Genomic DNA, 18,390 nt, shown 5'->3' with positions numbered 1-18,390 from the left:
TTTTAATTACAGAAATATTAAAATTATTTTACATGTTAGAGAAATTCTACAAACAAGTGAAAATTGATATCCTTTCAATAAAATAATTACGTCAAGTACACGTTCGATATCCACCGGCTTATAATATGAATTTCTTCACGGAAAAATTTCCTCACCAATATTGCAATTAATCATTATGATTTTAATTGTTTGAGAATCATTAACAAATTGTTGCTTTCAAAATTCATGAGAATCATGAATCAAAAAAATTATATTGATTTTATATTTTATGAGTACACCAGCCTTTTAATAAACTATTAAATTTTTTTTTTTAATCTTGAAGATATAATTAATACATTATATAACTCAATCATATTTTACCATCGTTGTTGTACTTAAAAATTAATATTCAACTTAATCAGCGATGTTTGTATTTATAATTGAATATTAATGAATCTGTGATTTCGTCTCGTGCAGATGGATATAATTAACTAATCAGAAATGTTTAAACAAGTGAGGAACAGAGTTAGTATATATAATGGTGAAACTATCTAACGAAAATTAATCCCTCGCGAGTATTGAATAACCAGTTTTAAGTAAAATGCTGCGTGTACTTATCAGTTTTTGCTTAATTGCCGGAGCATTTAGTCAATCATGCTCTTCCGATAGTTGTCCCACAGTAACTCAAAAGTTGGAATCCGGCCATTGCCCTAAAATTACCGTGGCTCCAATCGATTTCGATAAAGTATGTATTATTTAATCTAATAAATTTATTTTGATTACGGTTTTGATTATAAGTTAATTTTATCGTCACAGCAATCCGGAGGATGGTTTTTATACCAAAGTAGCCGTAACCATTTTAATTACACAGATAAATGTCAAAAATTAGATTGGGGTAAACAGATCAATGGCGTATCAAGAGTTGTTTACCACAGTGTTTCGAAATTGTAATTTTTAAATTTCTACTCACTAAGTTATTTATTTTTCAATACGATACTTAAATTTTTCTTTTATATTTCAATACAGACTTGACTTAACTTCGGTAATGATTTCCGAAGTAGTTTCAAACAAACAAGGAACAGGTTTTACTTATCACTTACCAATTTATGGAAATTTAGTAAGAGAACATTTAACTCTTGCCACAGATCCTGAAAATTATTCAGTGGTATGGTCATGTGAAAATCGTGGATCCAAACAGTAAGTTTACAATTAAGTTGAGCAAAATATTATCCAAGAACTAAATTTATTATTCGATTAATATTTTCAGTTATGCATACTCTTGGGTATTCATTCGAAGCTTGACACCACCTTCTGATATCAAAGAAAAAACGCGAGAAGCATTTGCTAAATATAATCTCAAGGTACCGGATATGATTACCCACGATCTTAAAGAGTGTTCACGGACTTTTGCAGAGTACGAATATTGTGGCTGAATGTTGTCAAAATTAATGTTAATTTTTAAGCACACTAACAACATGTATAGTATTTTTTTTAATTTTCATCATCATTTCTCTATAGATTATAGATTTTTAAGAGTTCGGTAAATATCGATAAAAATCATTTTTGAACTTTTCAATTTCTTTTTAAATTTTTGTATATTTTTGTTTGATTATAAAATAATTATATTATTGTTGATTTTGTGTGCAATATATTTTGTTTTCAATAAAATTTCTTAACCGAACAAAAGATTTTTTTTTTCATTTAAGTATTTATGATTCTATTGGAATATTCCCAAAATGAAAATATTAAACACATTATTTTTTTAATTTTCTTATCACATAATTTTGCATAAAATTAACGGAAAAAATTTCCTTGTTTTTACAAAAGTTATAAAATAAAATATTTACATTCAAATATTATTTGTAAAAACATGCATTGTTTCGAATCGTGCATGTTGTACATATTTATCTTATAAAATTAATAAAATTTTTTTTATAAATGAATAACAACGAGCTCCGATATTGTCGGAAAAATTTGTTAACCATATTTGTGTTTAAGTGAATATCTAAGAGACAACAGTAACTATGTTGCGTGGTTTAATCATTTTTTGTTTGATTACGGGAACTTTTACTTCCGGCCCATTCTATCGTGGTCGCTGTCCATCGCCAACAGTAGAGCCAGTAGATTTAGAAAGAGTAAGTAAATTTTCTTTATTTCCAAATAAAAGCAACTCATACATTTATTTATTAATGCTCGTTATAAACATCACTTTTTGTTTAAAACAAGTTTTTTAAAGTGATATATTATTGCAAATAAATGATATTTTAATTAAATAACAATTACATGTCATTTATTTTGGTTCGTACTAAATATATCATTGATCATTGGCTTTTTATATGAGCTTTAAGTGTATTTTCATGTCTAAATAACACTATATACTATTTTAGTACGCCGGAGAGTGGCGCGAATATCAAACAAATCAAAATAATTGGGATAATGCATCAAGATGCACTACATCCTTTTGGACGAAGCCTGAAAACGAAGTTTCTACAGTGTTCGTCACTGGAATACCTACGATGTACACTCAATTAATTAATAATTATTTATTACAATGAAATTTTTTTTTACGTGAGTCAATGTATGGATTAGTTTTTTAATTATTGTTATTTTAGTGGTGGTGACAACTCAACAATAATTGGTAAAGGAGCTAATAATGATCGTAATTTAGGAGTAACTTTCCATTTTCCTGTTTTGGGTGCATTATATGACGAATACTGGGTTCTCAATACCGACTATGAAAATTATTCCATTACTTTTGCTTGTACAGACCATGGATTGTTTTCGTAATTTTATTTATCCTAAATTATATACAATATAAATATATACAATTGATTGTTTGTTTCCACAATAACAACTTTTATATCATTTCAGTACTATAAAACTTTACATATTTACAAGAGAAAAAGTACCTGCACTTGATGTTCAAAAAATTGGCGAAGAGACCTACAAAAATTATGGACTTCCTATAGAACCTATGGTAACAATCGATCAGAATAATTGTCCGGATATTTATTAATTTTAATAGAACTATTTTTTGTTCTTTTCTATTAATGAATTTTTCGCGTTCATTAACACTGTGTCAGTTTTCAAATCAAATTGTTATTTAATTTTATTTTCAGTAAATAATAAATTTATTTACCGAATAATTTTTTATATTCAAGTAATACAATTTGAATATTTATGTGCGTTCTTAAAAGAATATCATATTTTATCAACCTAATTATGTTTTTTATCACGCTCGCAATTAAAAAGCTGAAGCTATTGCATGATAACAATTACTGTAATTATCTATTACGTATAGTCATTTTTTTTTTGTGACCATCGTATGTGCAACCAGCTAAATAAAGTTTTTGTTCAACGTAATTTTGTTAAGTTAATCTGCAACATTTCTATAAAAATAAATATATCAAAAAAATAAGTTTCAATTATTTTAACGAAATTCGTTTTTTTTTTTTTTTTTTAATGAGAATGTTACATATTTGCGTAATCATATGTTTACTCAGTGGAGTCTTATCGCAAACACCTGGCTTAGGTAGCTGTCCACAACCTAAAGTCCAATCCAAATTTAATCTTAAAAAAGTAAGTTGTTTAAAAATAATTATTTGGTCCCATCAGTTATCTAAAACTTATTTTATCAGTATCAAGGGATATGGTATGAGTTGCGACATAGCATTCCAAATATGTATGAACTGTATTCAAAATGCACTACCGCTAATTACACATTAGACGATTACGGTTTTTTGATCGCCGAAAACCGACAGTTTTCAACTGTGTAAGTAAATGTAACAAAATTATAATATCAAATTTTGTTTTCTTTTGTAATATTCATTAAATTTGAATTAATTTGTTTGCACATATGTTTTTTTCTGTTAATTATACACCGACTTTTTGTCTCAGAAATCGATTTCAAACACAAATAATAGGAAATGCGACTATTGACAAAGAAAATTGTGGTGAAGATTCACCAGAATGTGGTAAATTAATCATTGGATTTCCATCGGCTTATACCGGTAAGACAATCGGTCCTTATTGGGTGCTGGCTACGGATTATGGTTCTTTTGCCACTGTTTGGAGCTGTACAGAATACGGTTCATATCAGTAAGAAATGTCAAGTGTACTCTGACTTTAACCGTTTGTAACTCATTGCGAACAATAAGCGTGGCACTGTCTTTTTTACATTTTAACTTAAAAACGTTTTTGATCCTGTCTATTTAATCGAGTCAAATTTGAAATTTTGTCCATTTTAAATTTCAACTCTAAACTCCTGAAATTTAATGTCAAATTCAAATAGAATCAACTCAAAAATTTATGACTGCAAAAAATAAATCATATTTTTTAATTTTTTTAGTTTCAAATATGTTTGGATTTTGGGAAGACAAGAACATCCAGCGACATCAGTTGTCAAAGCTGCAATGCGCATTTTGAAAATAAACGGAATAAATGATATACCTATGGCAGACACAAATCAAAATAATTGCCCTTTAAAAATGTAATAGTTTATTATTTTTACCATCATTATTTATTTTAAATCCATCGAGTCTGTTCTATTCCTACCGCAACTTTTTCGACATAAAGATAACCCGAATTTGTAAAGTATAATCAATGAAAGAAAACTGAATAAATAGTTTCTCAATCAATTTGTAAGTAAACACAAGTTTTAATCTTATCAATTATATTAAAACCAATAATTTAAACAAGTTTATCTCTAATTATTTTTTATATCCATAATTATGATAAATATTTGATTATAAATTAACATAATAACGAAATAATTAATAATGATAATAATCATTAAATTTGAAATTTATCGACTCAAGAAAAATTTTTAGCATCTCTATGATACCGTAAGGTGGCAATCTTACACAAGAAAACTCAGTCTTTAACCTAATAGTCAAGATGACGGTAAGCAAACGACGACCTACTGCAGCAACTTGTCGCCAAGTTGAACACAAAAATTGGCATTTTCATAAATTGATGACAACTTCCAAAAAAGTGGTAAAAGTTGACATCCATTAATTGACGAAAAGTTTCTTTCCATTTTCCCAAAATGTTGACAAGTTGCGCCAGTAGATTGTCACCGCTTCTGGAAAAGTCAGCGACAACTTGTTGTACAGTTACAAAGGCTAAAATTGTCGTCAATTTGATCGCAACTAATTGACATCAACTTTCTGACCAAAAAGTCTTGCCATCAGGATATATTTATACACGTGTTTTTTTACCTTCCGCACGATTCAAGATATTTATTTTATCAACACTTTAAAATCATCACCAGATGTCACTAGTTATAATTTTCAAAAAATATACCGAAGATATATCAGTTTCCAGCACTGTTCATAAGTTGTTCTCGAAAAAATTTTTTTTCATAAATTTATGAGTCACGAAACTTTAAATGAACTCTCCTAAAATTAAACTGCAATCTATTGTTGATGATCGTTAATAAAAGACAATATTAAACAATAAAAATAAACAAATTTCCACCAAAATCCCAGTAGATAACTGATCATTGACAATCCCCGTCATGTAATTTCCCCTTTCGACTTGCGCCTAAATAAATCAGTTAATTATCGCATGCGATTTATTAAAAAACGGGGTCGAATGATAAAAGTCCAGTTCGCACAATGCAAACTAAAATCCATAAAAGATCGTGGGATAATATTTAAGTGTATTGTCACATAAATAATCCCCAGCGGATTCATGGATTACATTATAGACTTTATATACAAGTGAAGTGATTGCGGTAAAGAATTAATTAAATAATAAAAAACATAATATCTTATACCACCCTCGTATCTGGCAAGTTTTTGACACGAAACCGCCGCAAGGGTTGTTAAAAAATTTATCAAAGAGAAAGAAGGGCGGGAAAAGAAGAGTAATGGAGACAAGTGTAAATATAACTGACAATACCGGTTAAATTGAACAAATAAAGGAATGGTTAATATAACGGGATATAGAGTACTTTATACCTCGTGCGAAACGCCCGTTCTCGTCGCGTGTCGTCCTCGCATATCGTGTAAACAGACACCCTATTGAATCGTATCGGTACAGCCACGGGTTGTAATAGATGTATACACGCGACATACAATTAAGTGAAGCTCATACAGGCTCATATAATACACGATGCACAGTTGTGTCATCAGTAGAGCATTGTCAACCGATAAAGAGGATCCGTGAGACGACGGGACGATCCACTACCGGTTTCCCCTCTTCCTGCACATTCTGAATGGATAAAAAAAATAAAATAAAATAAATAAAGGAACAAAAAATAAAGAATTCTTAGTGTGGAAAAAAGCGATAAATTTTTTGTCACTTACTGTCAATGTTATATATTTATGATTATATATAGACTTTTTCTGCTGGGTCTATTCTTGTTTTTATTTATTTATATTTATTCCATTCCATTGATTTTAACCGGTCCATTTGTTTGGGGTGCTATATATATATTGTATATAAACGTACTATTATTATATATATAATACACCTCTGATGAGAGAATATTGTTGTGTAATTTAAATAAAGACCGGAAAATAATAAATAAACTGTGTAAACTATTTTTATAAATAATTATAATATCGATCATCTAAATGATTATATTTATTGGTGATAATAAAAATTTTTTTTCGCCATAAAATCTCATTATTTGTGAAATACTATAGGCATTAAAAATAATTTATTCAGAATATAAATATAAATTTTTAAATAACGATTTATAGAAAAAATTTAAGATCGGAGCAGATAATTCAGTGATACTAAAAGACATTTAAAAATATATTTATAAAAATAAATATTTAATTTTGAATATTAATTTAAGTGAATTTGACAATTATTCACAAAGACAGAAAACGTCTTATTTTGCCGACACGTCAATAAATCGTGTGTGGAATCTTAATCGTAATCTTGTCTTTTTAAAAAAAGTATTTAAAAAAACTAGTCGCCGCGTGACGCGTTCCGCTACCACACACTAAAAAATCTCTGCTCTCATCTTTTGTCTATATCCAGCATCCGAAACCCCATCTCGTGTAAACGAATTTTTATTTTTTTATTTTTATCACATTTAACTTTTTGTAAACGAGGTAGATTTTACGTGTCCTGTGTGCACAGAATACTGGCAGCATGCACCAGCTCTTAAACCATCAGGTGTATCAGGTTTAACATAAACGTCTATACTCTCATCTGGTGTTGCCAGGTCTAACCCGCAGTAAGCGAGCAGAAGAGAAGAGTTTGGTCAGCTCATGGTACATCGTATCGGGCCTAAGTTGTTCTCCTCACGCTTCTACACTCACTTGACGATATAATACGAAGAGTCTTTTCGATCTGGCGAGTAGAGGCGCGGGGAGAACCGGACGAGGTCCATAATAACAGGGTAAGATCAGGCTAAACAAACATACACGCCCATGGCATGTCTCGCTGGAGGTATTATGGATAAAAATAAAAATAAAGGTTAACAAAATAACCAGATAAGAATTACGAAGATTTGCAAAAGAGTTTGAGTTGAAGGCGAAGGACGTGGAATTATGATTCAAGTTAAGAACGTAACCATACTTTGCTTGCAGGTATTGCATTGTATATAGATATATGTATGTGTATACTTTTAAACCTGTAGGATAATGATGTAACGGACCTACTGTACTGCGTGTGTACACTCTCTATATATGTACATATGCATTTATTTACTCGTCATTTACTCGAGTGTTGATATGAGTATGGTAGCATTATGTACACATACGCGGACTTTACATGCTTGGAAATATGCCTCTGGGATAGATCAACAATTTTAAATTCGAGTCGCAAACGAGAATTATTTCTCGTTCTCGTTCTCATTCTCATTCTTATTCTTATCCTCATTTTCTTCAAGACCCAAAAGGTATCATATGGAAAAAAAAAAAAAATAAGTACTCAAATATGATTATGTGGAATATTCTGGCATCAGTTCGGACCGGCACCACATTAAATCTGCTGCACACAATAATTACCAGACCTTGTTATTTAATCGTAATGTATACGCTAAATTGTTTGTTTGTAAATGAGATTTTTTTTTCTTATTGGATTAAAAAAAAATAAAATAAAGTTAGTTGATTAGAGAGAAATAATACTGCGTAGGGAGTAGTGTAATCAACGGAATAAAAATAATTGGAGATTTTGATTTGTTTTGGTTTATCATCATTTTTTTTTTTACGCCAGTTGTATTGGATTTTTTTGTAATTAAAATTTTTTTTAGTTCGAAATAGGAGTTTCGAGTATTTTTAATACTATATATTTACCGATTAAAATTTTAATCAACTAAATAGCTAAATTAAATTCGACAAACAAAAAGGTATCAGAGGGAGGTCTCGGTAATTGTATGAAGACACGTGTGCTAAAATAAAGTAGACAAGTCACAAGGCGTGAAACTTGAAATGCAAGTCCTCAGAACCCTTCTCGTTCATAGAATCAATGAAAGAAAAAATAAATAAGACTGAAAAATGTTGAGTGAAAAAAAATAAGGGCTAAAATAGGGGGAAATAATCTGAATGAACTACTGAAAAGCTAAATTGCTAGTCCGTGTGAGATTTTAAGTGAACATGTGTTCATATGTGCGTATAAAAGTCGGTAGCTGATGCGGCATCAACGTGACTCGTTACAAAATTAACTAGTCGTGAAGAGAGACGATATAGTAGAGCAGTGGATTAAAAATAATAAGAGAGTAAATGTAAAGTATGTGTACATGTACATGTGTGTACATATGTATAAATGGGTAGAGGATGAGAAGTGAAGGGTGAGAGACTGAGAGATGGGAGCGTGTAAGCGCGACGAGCGTGATTTCGTTCAGGGTGGTCTCTCTACTCTGTTGAGATGCAACCCAACTACGTTTGAACTTAATCACCGACCTTGAGGGGAGTGGTTCGCTCAATGGACAGAGAAACTAGAGTGCAACATAACGACTGGAACAGGGAAAGAGTGATAAAAAGAGTAAAGTGAAACGCAGGCTCAAATATTCGACGAGACCCATGCAAAAACGTGCATCTCTGCGGTTCACCAGTTCATATCTTTTTTTATGTTTCTCTTTTTTTTTTCAGCTTTTTTTGGTTTTTTTAATACTTGTCAATTACTCTTGTGCATACACAGCGCAAATAAATTAAACAAGATTATATTAGAGGACATTTTGTACAGTGATTTGCGTGATGATAATTGTTTGATGTTTTATTTTTTAACATTTAATGGATTTATTTAATATCATTACTGTCGGAAATAAAATAAAAAAAGTTTAAATTGTTTTATTTGCATGCATTCTTATTTAGGCATGAGGGTCAGAGTTGATTAAAAATTGTCACATTAAAAAGACTGAGGAATAAAATTGAAAAATTTTAATTTTAAATTCTATCTCCTGTGGAAACAGAAAGAAAAAATATGAGATGCTGAATTTACACTTTTTTTTAAAATTACTTTTATTAGCAAAAACGATCAAATTTTTTTTTTTTAATTTATCCCAGATTTATTAATACTCAAAAATAGACTTACTAAATATGACTTTTTACTTTTGCCAGTAGATTAATTTAAAATAAAAAATATAGACATTTATTATTTTTTTTTAATATCCCAAAGATTAAAAAAGAAATAAAAGTAAATACGTCTGCAAGGATGTTGATAGTTTCACACCTTTAAAAAACAAATATTTAAAAAATAAAAATATTTCCTTTGTTCTAAGAGTTCAAAGCAATCCATTTCTGTAGAACCATCTATACCATACATTCAATATAATACCGCGATGTAAAAACCCATCGAACCAGAAACTACAAAAATGGCACACAGTGCAAACTAGAATAATAATAACAACAGAAGCAACAAAGACGAAAAAAAAAAAAACTAATCCAAGCAAAAAGGTCATCATCAATCGTCAAAAGCGAGCACGTCTGCCGAGTGACGACGACGTGACCCGTTATAAAGCATACGCGTGTACTACCGGTTGCCAGCAAGGCGTAAGGATGCAACTGCACGTGCATTGTTCACAACTGGTCTCTCTCAACAAGGCGAAAACTAGCGTACAAGTATACATACATACTTCATACTTTATACTCCATGCCATGTTTCATACAAATATATTTTATATAAGTATACTATACACACCATATAACATACATTCGAACGCGCGACAAACATTCACGCAAATACACACATACATTTAGAACATCCACACACCCCCATATAAAAAAACTGAGGTAGACATCACATCATGCGAAACAAGACACAAGACGGAGAACTAATGTAATGTACAGAAAAAAAAATGAAATACAGAAGAGTATAACAACAGTTTGTTGGAGTGAGAACACAGTCGCGAAGAGTCATAGAATTAGGTGTGCAAGTAAAGGAGATGAAAAAAGATAAATGACGACATAAAGGAATAAGATTCTTTTTTAAAGTAAAAAGATATGAGTAAGCTATATATATATATATATATATGTATATATAAAAGGTTGATGATGAGAAGAAGTATTCTGGTTTGTGGGTACAGCCGTTGCCTACAGCCCACAATTATGATAATAGCCCGTGAGTCCCAGAGTCTTGTTAGCCCAAGTACAGTCAGCTCTTATATATACATATATATGTCCTTCAATAGAGTTTTTATGCTTCTCTCTTTACTTTAATCCAACTTTTACACCCTTCAGTTCTTAGTCCTTTATAGTCTCTTTAACTCATTATATAAGATGTCCTCTGCGTCATTTTATCAGCGTATAATCCCCCTTGTCACATAAAAATCTCGTGCATATCCAGACACCTTTCGACAGTCTCGAGGCAGGTTCAAGATCAGCCAAAGTACACAGAATGAAAACGCTCAAGATGGGAATAAAAATTTAACGCGTGAGTTAAAATTTTCTGAGGCAATTTCTTGTTCTTCTTTTATATTAAGAATTTCGTTGAGTTTGAGTTTTTAGTTTGCACTCTCGTGTATACGTCGACAATTCTAGACGAGATGAGACTGAAGGTTAGAGTACTCTGGCACTCTCTCACGCCCTTACTGCTAAAAAACTTGTCTTTTGCCAACTCGACATAAACTTTGTTTAAGAGAAAAATCTACACAGACGAGTAGTAATTAAATAAACTTTAGGTGTTTTTGATTTAAATTCAAAAGTCAAATAAACAGAAACTTTTTGAATAAATACTAAACCTTTTTATTTTCTTTTAAAAAACTAAACAATTCAATAATAAACTCGTTTATAAATTTGAATATTCAACGGATACCACTTTTACAATAAGAATTTAAATTTAAATTAACCCTTTAAAAAACTATTCAACTCATTCGAATACGAATTTTTATTTTACATTAATTTAAATTCTAATCACAAATATGTAAACTAATACCTAAATTATTTTATTTCATATGATGGGGCTGTATAAAAAAAATAATGAAGGTGTTGCTGATGGGGTTGTATGTTAAATGGAATGTTAGATTTAAATGTTCTGCGTAAAAGAAGTAGCAAACGAGCAAAAGACGACACAGTAGCATTAATACATTTTTGAGGTGGCGGTTTCTTTTGAACTGGCGGGGGAGATGAGACGGCGTGCGGCACAACCATTAATTGGAGGCCGCACGATCGTGTAAAGAATGACTCCGAAAGCTGAGCGCCGGTTTCTTTGAGATACTCGTATTTTCCAGGTCAAACAATATCCCCACTTGATTAAGAATACACAACTACGTCATATGTAAACCAGCTCTCGTTACTCGCTTTACTTCATATCCTTATTTATATTGCATACATATATAGTACTATTTTTATTTTTCATTCCTACTGAAACTTGCGAAAATAAAAAATATATACGTAAAGTATGTAGAGCAAATATATATGTGAGTTTTACTTTGTGTTTTTTAAGCCAAAGCATGCTTTGCAAATATCATGGGCCCTTTCAAAGTTGAAAGCGCATTTTTCAAAGTGAAATTTGCGTCAGTAAATTGTCAAAAGAATTTTATTAAGAAAAATTATTTACAAAATTTATACGTCAGTGACTTTAATATTTTTTTCTAAATTACCAGTCAAGACACTTTTTTTTTTAACTAAATACTCATATTAATTATTGAGATTTTTAAAGAAATTAAATCATCATTAAGTTAACTTGTAAATAAAAACATCTTTTGAAGTTTAATTGAAGTAAACTTCTAGGAATTAATTACACAAATTCTAAATTCGGATCTGTAATTAAATTTTTATTTACATAAAACTCGACAACGATTTACTCAATAAACAAAATATTTATTTATGTTTAATTAAAACTATTTGTTTATAATTATGATTGAAAGAACAGAAGATGAAACTTGTGAATTGACGTCAAAAAAATCCGTGAATAGTATGAATAATTTATTAAAAATGTATGAGTATTCTAAGAAGATTACTACTAAAACAAAATAAATCTCGCAAATTATAAAATAAAAATTAAGTATAAAGATTTAAAGGATTACTTCGTATGATCTTTTAAAGTCGAGTCAAGAGCTACTGCTTCCACGGTACATACAGTATTAGCTCAAACAACACAACATGTTTAATATATAATAATATATATAATATAGTATACACAAAGCGGAGAAAGTACAGACGTGTCAGCTAGTCGCGAATAAACGCGCAGTACTGATATACGACTGTTTGTCCAGATTAGATCCGACAAAGAGACGCATTCTCATATATGTATATATAATACACTACATGTACACAATATAATTCTTTATATACTTATGTTTTTCATATATTATATATGTACTGTCATAAACGTTCCAGAGCAGACATAACCGTTCATATTAAATACTTATTTGTTCTAGATTATAAAACTTCAGCTTCCAGTTATAAAAAAAATCAGCAAATACATTTTAATTTTATATAAATATATATATTTACAAATAAAAAAAAAATGCAAAAGCTTTTATATTTATTTACTCGCACAGAGATTGATCTGTGTACATTAGTGATCGGTAAATAAAAACTAAAAGCCTTTCATCTAAATCGAAAACCTTTAGTTCACTCTCTGCTCAAGCTCATCTCATCACATCACACACAAACTACGTATATGTATGGGTATATATATATATATATGTATAAATACATACAGAAGGTCTATAATACTAAGCTCAGAAAGTAAAGCTAGTCATTAAATAAAACATCCAATATGATCCCTGGATAATAACGATCGTAATCGAGTCCGACAGTAAATGCTGCAGTAAATGAGATGCTGATGAATTAAATTCTCATGCATGCGATGTTTCGTAGTATAGAGTCTATACCTGTACTTAATGCTCAGTACACTCGAGGCAATACAAGTGAGAATTGAAAGAGAAAACGTATACACTCCATAAATCGCGGAATCACGAGCAGAGTGAGGAAGAATAAAAAATCGATCTGTAAGCGATTAACTCTCGTATATATAGACGACGAATTTCATAAAAAAAAGTAATCACGTCGTTTCATTATTATTTATTTATTTATTTTTTTTATGGACTTTTCAATCAGCTGTAAATTTGCAAAACAAGTTTCAAGTGAGTACACTCGTTCCGCTTTTTTACCGTTTGTTTATTTTTTATTTTCGCTCTTCGTTCCCTTCTTTTTTTTTTTACTTATATTTAGTATTTTTTATTTTATACATCTGTATGTATGTACGCATACTCATTTCTCACTTTAAAGATGTATGAAAAATATTTTCAGTCTGTCTCTTGCGCTCATACTGCATTCTGCAGTTGCCTGAAGTAATGACGGTGTTCGGTAATCAGACACGTCCGGTTTAAAAGAAACGAGATTTCAGCGAAACGACGTAGGCGTTACACCCTCGTGCTCCTGCCATTGTAAGCTTACGAGTTGAATTATTTTTTTATTCATTTATTTATTATTTTTTTTTTTTTTTTTATTACTTCCACATATGAGTTTTTTTTTTCGATATATTGAGTGAGGATTGAAAATTTTTTTTTATTATTTCGGTGAAGGATTTTCTGATGACTAAATTTTGGTGTAAAATCCGTTGATAGTTTTCGGGGTCAGACATCTTATCTGTCTAGTCAATCTTGTGATTCTCATGATAGAATTTTTACGCAACCAATCTGTCAATATTTCGATATTGGGTGTATATATATATATATATATATATATAGATAAATTTTAGTGCATGTCTATTGAGTGTGTGGTATCGACGATGAGTAAAAGCAAGAGAGAGATAAAGAGAGGAAGGACGAGAAATGATGAAATTTGATCGACACTGTGTGATGTTATATTGAGTTTGTTGGGAGCTTGATGGGTCTCGAAAAAATCGATAATACATTATATGGGAAATTTTTTCACTTACTCTTGAGTGCTGATGCTTTTACTCACAAGTGACTAAAGATATTCCTATGTAACACCTGTCGTATGAATTGATTTTATATTTATCGGAATAACTTTTTTTATAATAGAAAAAATTTTCGACCGGTGTAATTTTTAAATTTTTACTTCGAAAGTCAAATTATAATAATATACATTTTTAAAGAGTTAAGTGAAAAATATACACTTCTTTAATTATTCGGAAGTTATTCTTTGAATTATCTCAGCAGTAAAGTGGACGAAAAATGTTGAGAAAAGTAAGTAGACAAGTAGAAGCTGAAAGAAATACTACTCTACTTAAAAAAAAAAAAAAAAAAAAAAACGTAAAAGATGCTAAAAGTGCTTGAGAGCAAAAAAACTGGAAAGCTAAGATCGAGTAAAATGAGGATGGTTTTAAAGATGTACAATAGCTAAAGCCAAACGAACTACCTGTTACTCTGGAAACTTTCTTCAAGCAGAACTAATTTCTGCGAACAAGATTATGTTACGAGAAAATTGCTCTCCATTTTGGTCGAAACCCACAGCAAACATAATTTTTTTTATAAATAAATAAATCTGCATACTCCAATTTTTTTTTTAATATGAATGTAACTGACCATTGGCAATTTTTTTAGTTTTGGAATTAACATATATTAAATTTAAGTAGAATAAAAGTTTTAAAATGCATATTTAAATAATTCCCAAGTCAGTATGCTAATTTTTTTCAATTACATTATTTTAATTAATTAATTTATTCTAAAATTTCTTCATCTCTGCTGCACTTACTCATTTTTTTATGATACTGAAATCAGCCGAGATCTAATAATTTTTTGATGTTTTTTTAAACGATAAATTATAAAAAAAAAAAATTACAAAAATTGCACCTATAGTTTTTTAAATTTTTTACAAGTGCATTTTTTTAGTTTTTTTTTTTTTGTAATCGATTCATTGGAAAAAAAATCAGAAAATTGTGAATTGTCTGTTAGCTTCATAATCATCATTTTTTTCTGATAAAAAAAAAAAGTTATGATCAATAAAAAAGTAAAAATAATTGATGGATAGCTCAATCCAATGTAAAAAAATGAAAAACATTTGAGTGAAGACTCCAAAAAAATATGTTTTTTTTTTTTTCATCCCAAGATCATCGATCACAGTTGGGAGTCTCCCTCTGAAATTCTCGATGGCACTGCGTTCTCTTATTCTCAACTCGACTCATTCTCGATCCTCGTATCCGTGAATTCTTGTCTTTCTTCTCATTCTACAAGCCCTCTCTCCCTCTCCCTCATTCTTACGCACACACTCAACCAACCCCATAGAATTCAACCGTGTGCATTTGAAACCCATACATACCCTTGTCCCTTACTACTAGTCTACTCTCTACTATCTTACTATACCGGCACTAAAGGCACTATAGTAAATAAAACCGTAAGAGTTCGGGAAGTTCCGGCCATGGTCGTAGACCCTCGGTAGTCCAAGCAACTGCGTCGACCCTGGACGACCGATGGCGGCTGTAGCAGAACTGGTTGTGGCTTTCACGCGGCAACACACTCCAGTCCCTAGTTAACTCACTGAAATATTATTCAATTTATAACCTGTACATTTTTAAATATATCAACTACATAAATAATAATAAATAATACCTTAATAACAATAATAAATATTTTATTTAAAAAATATTTTAAGTGAAACCGAAAAACTAGCACGTGTTACTCCAAACAAGCTGTCAAAATTCCGTATGTATTTTATATTATATGTTACTGTGTACAGTTAGTGTTTCCTCTTACCTTGTTTCGTTTTAAACTCATCTTGTATTGAGTCTCAAAAACTTCTTCCATGTAAAAATATATATATAAATACCTGTAACATATATAAAAAATTAATACAAGTGTTTGTTTAAAAAAATAGAGAAAGAGAGAGAGGGAGAGACAAGAAAGTGAAGAAATAAAAATATTTTCAAAAATGAGGTGACTTAACAAGAGAACAAAAGACAGTAATCGAGTGTAGTAGATTTCAATAAAAGTGTATGATATTTATTCAAATTTAAAAAGCAGCAAAATAGAGGTACGTGTGCGCGGGCGCTAAATAATTTGCGTCTTCGTCTGGTTACAATTCGCGGACTCGGTCGCTCCAACGCGGGTTTAACCGAACACGTGGTTTTTAAGAGCGAGCTGAGTCGAGTTGAATTGAGGAAAGGAAGAAAGTTGTAAGCAACCTCATCATAATCATGTTGCTGATGCTGTTGGCAAGATTAGCGATGTTGTTTATCGTGGTGAGGCCAGGACACGGGCACTTCAATCTCTTTCTCAGTCAGGCTGAAGTTAGAAAATTAATGGGTGAGTTTTATTTTTGTTTATCTGTTACAACTACATCATTTATTATTGTTACTTCTAAATAACTTTATAAATTTATGAGCTATGAAAAGGAGATTGTAATTGAACTCGTGATATAACGGTTCGCTGCAATTTTTTATTATTGTTTTTTTTTTAATAGAGTGTAAGCTGATTGCCCGTTATCCGGATAATATTTATCTGTCGATGGATTAATTTTAATCGCAACTACGTGTTTTTAGATTACGGCTGATACTTTCTTTGTATACATACTAATTTATGATCCTCAAGCTAGCAGACAACAGAGAATTAATGAGTGTGAATGTAGCAGACATGAGACAAATTTTAAATTACAAATAGATGAATTAAATAGTTGAAAATATGAAAATTTTAAAAAATGCACTTACTGATTTTCAAATTCTATAAATGCCCATTTTTTTTATTTTATATGATTTACATTTTATTCACTTCTTTCAAAAGTTTTAAATTTACAATTGTCAGCTACATTCACACTCATAACCATTTGCGGATTTTTTTTAAGTTTTGACAGTTTAATTAAAAAAAAAAAAAATAAACTAAAAATATGCACATGTAGGAAACTAAAAAAGCTATAAGTGCAATTTTCCGAAATATATATTTTTTTTAATTTGGCGCTCTTAAAAAAAATCCAAAACTTATTAGACCGCGGCTAACCAGCATCACACTAATTTTTAATTTATTTGTGCGCTCAACATTGTAATTAATCGAGTGTTTTTATTCATAACACGCGAGTAGATGCACCTAGAGTTTAATTTACACGTTACACGTAATTACAAATGTAAATTTAAGTACTTAAAGGGACGATTTAAATAATTTTTAGGACGAACTTATTTTCGTCTATTAAAATAATTCATTTAGTAGTCAGTAGTAGATAATTTATATCTGTGAATTTTAAATTTCAATTCTCAGAGACTGAAATACGGTGGGTTTAGATTTAAAAATATGCAAAATTAAAATTTATCAGTTTCTATGATCACCTTAAGGTTTTCTTGGTATTAGAAACTAAATTATGAAATGTATTCAGGCTCGAAAAATTTAAAAAATGGACCTCGATATCTCAAACCTGATAAAAATATTTTTTTTTTTATGGAGATTGAAAGATTGTGGGAAACAGGAATTTGAGAAGTTTCCGTTTTTTGTTACTCATGAATTTATTTTGGTCAAGATTAGGAAAAATAAACAGGCTTATGGGTCATAGTTTCAGTTTACATTTTAAATAATATATCACATATTTATCTCTATTGACTTTCGAGAAAAGTTTAGAAGATTCAAGGATTTTACTTACGGTTACTATCATTAAATTTCATTCACCTTAAAAAATATTTAATCATATCTATAATAATAATAATCTATGAAATTATTGAAGATAATCAGATCTAGCTTTCAATAATTTGAAAATTAATGAACGCTGGTATTGAAAAAAAAACGATATAATCATACAGAAAGTGTTAAATGTAAATATAAAACCACAATATATAAAATGTAGTATATATTTAATGAAAATGATAGGATGGAGACTGGAATAAACATAAATTGAGAAATTGATTATTGGATATATCAGATTGAAAGTCGATAAATGGGCGTGTGTGATGGCAGGAGGTAGCGTGAAAATGCATCATATGTGATACCACATCACAGCACAACACACATAATACATCCATACACACGCGAAACCTGTCGACGTTTGTTCATCATTTTAAACTGGTTGACTTTCGCGACTGGAAATAATTTGTTAGCGGCTCGTTGGACCGCGAAAAATGTCC

The 18,390-nt window shown here is 30.2% G+C and overlaps 4 protein-coding genes across 4 annotated transcripts in view; all 4 read left to right on the top strand.

Moving 5' to 3' along the window:
• Window positions 1-521: 521 nt before the first annotated feature.
• On the top strand, window positions 522-1,653 carry LOC103574551 (uncharacterized). The gene is made up of 4 exons (XM_008554020.3): window positions 522-724; window positions 796-926; window positions 1,006-1,176; window positions 1,247-1,653. The coding sequence occupies exons 1-4, from the start codon at window positions 581-583 to the stop codon at window positions 1,410-1,412; spliced, it is 612 nt and encodes a 203-aa protein (XP_008552242.1). The 5' UTR covers window positions 522-580; the 3' UTR covers window positions 1,413-1,653.
• A 281-nt stretch (window positions 1,654-1,934) lies between these two features.
• On the top strand, window positions 1,935-3,357 carry LOC103574552 (apolipoprotein D). The gene is made up of 4 exons (XM_008554021.2): window positions 1,935-2,114; window positions 2,367-2,497; window positions 2,592-2,762; window positions 2,851-3,357. Exons 1-4 carry the CDS (start codon window positions 2,004-2,006, stop codon window positions 2,993-2,995), a joined length of 558 nt encoding a protein of 185 aa, XP_008552243.1. The 5' UTR covers window positions 1,935-2,003; the 3' UTR covers window positions 2,996-3,357.
• Window positions 3,358-3,476: 119 nt separating this feature from the next.
• On the top strand, window positions 3,477-4,539 carry LOC103574553 (apolipoprotein D-like). The gene is made up of 4 exons (XM_008554022.1): window positions 3,477-3,558; window positions 3,618-3,751; window positions 3,877-4,077; window positions 4,328-4,539. The coding sequence occupies exons 2-4, from the start codon at window positions 3,660-3,662 to the stop codon at window positions 4,470-4,472; spliced, it is 438 nt and encodes a 145-aa protein (XP_008552244.1). The 5' UTR covers window positions 3,477-3,558; window positions 3,618-3,659; the 3' UTR covers window positions 4,473-4,539.
• Window positions 4,540-15,760: 11,221 nt separating this feature from the next.
• LOC103574554 (tyrosine-protein kinase Dnt) overlaps window positions 15,761-18,390 on the top strand; it is a 29,083-nt gene continuing 26,453 nt past the window's right edge. Inside the window, exons 1-2 of the mRNA XM_008554024.2 lie at window positions 15,761-15,994; window positions 16,167-16,594. Of these exons, the coding sequence (XP_008552246.1) occupies window positions 16,486-16,594 (109 nt within the window). The 5' untranslated portion in view covers window positions 15,761-15,994; window positions 16,167-16,485. The remainder of the gene's footprint in view (window positions 15,995-16,166; window positions 16,595-18,390) is intronic.

Source organism: Microplitis demolitor, chromosome 3, assembly GCF_026212275.2.
Source record: "Microplitis demolitor isolate Queensland-Clemson2020A chromosome 3, iyMicDemo2.1a, whole genome shotgun sequence".
Classification (NCBI taxonomy): Eukaryota; Metazoa; Arthropoda; class Insecta; order Hymenoptera; family Braconidae; genus Microplitis; species Microplitis demolitor.
This window is presented reverse-complemented; position numbering and strand designations above follow the sequence as displayed.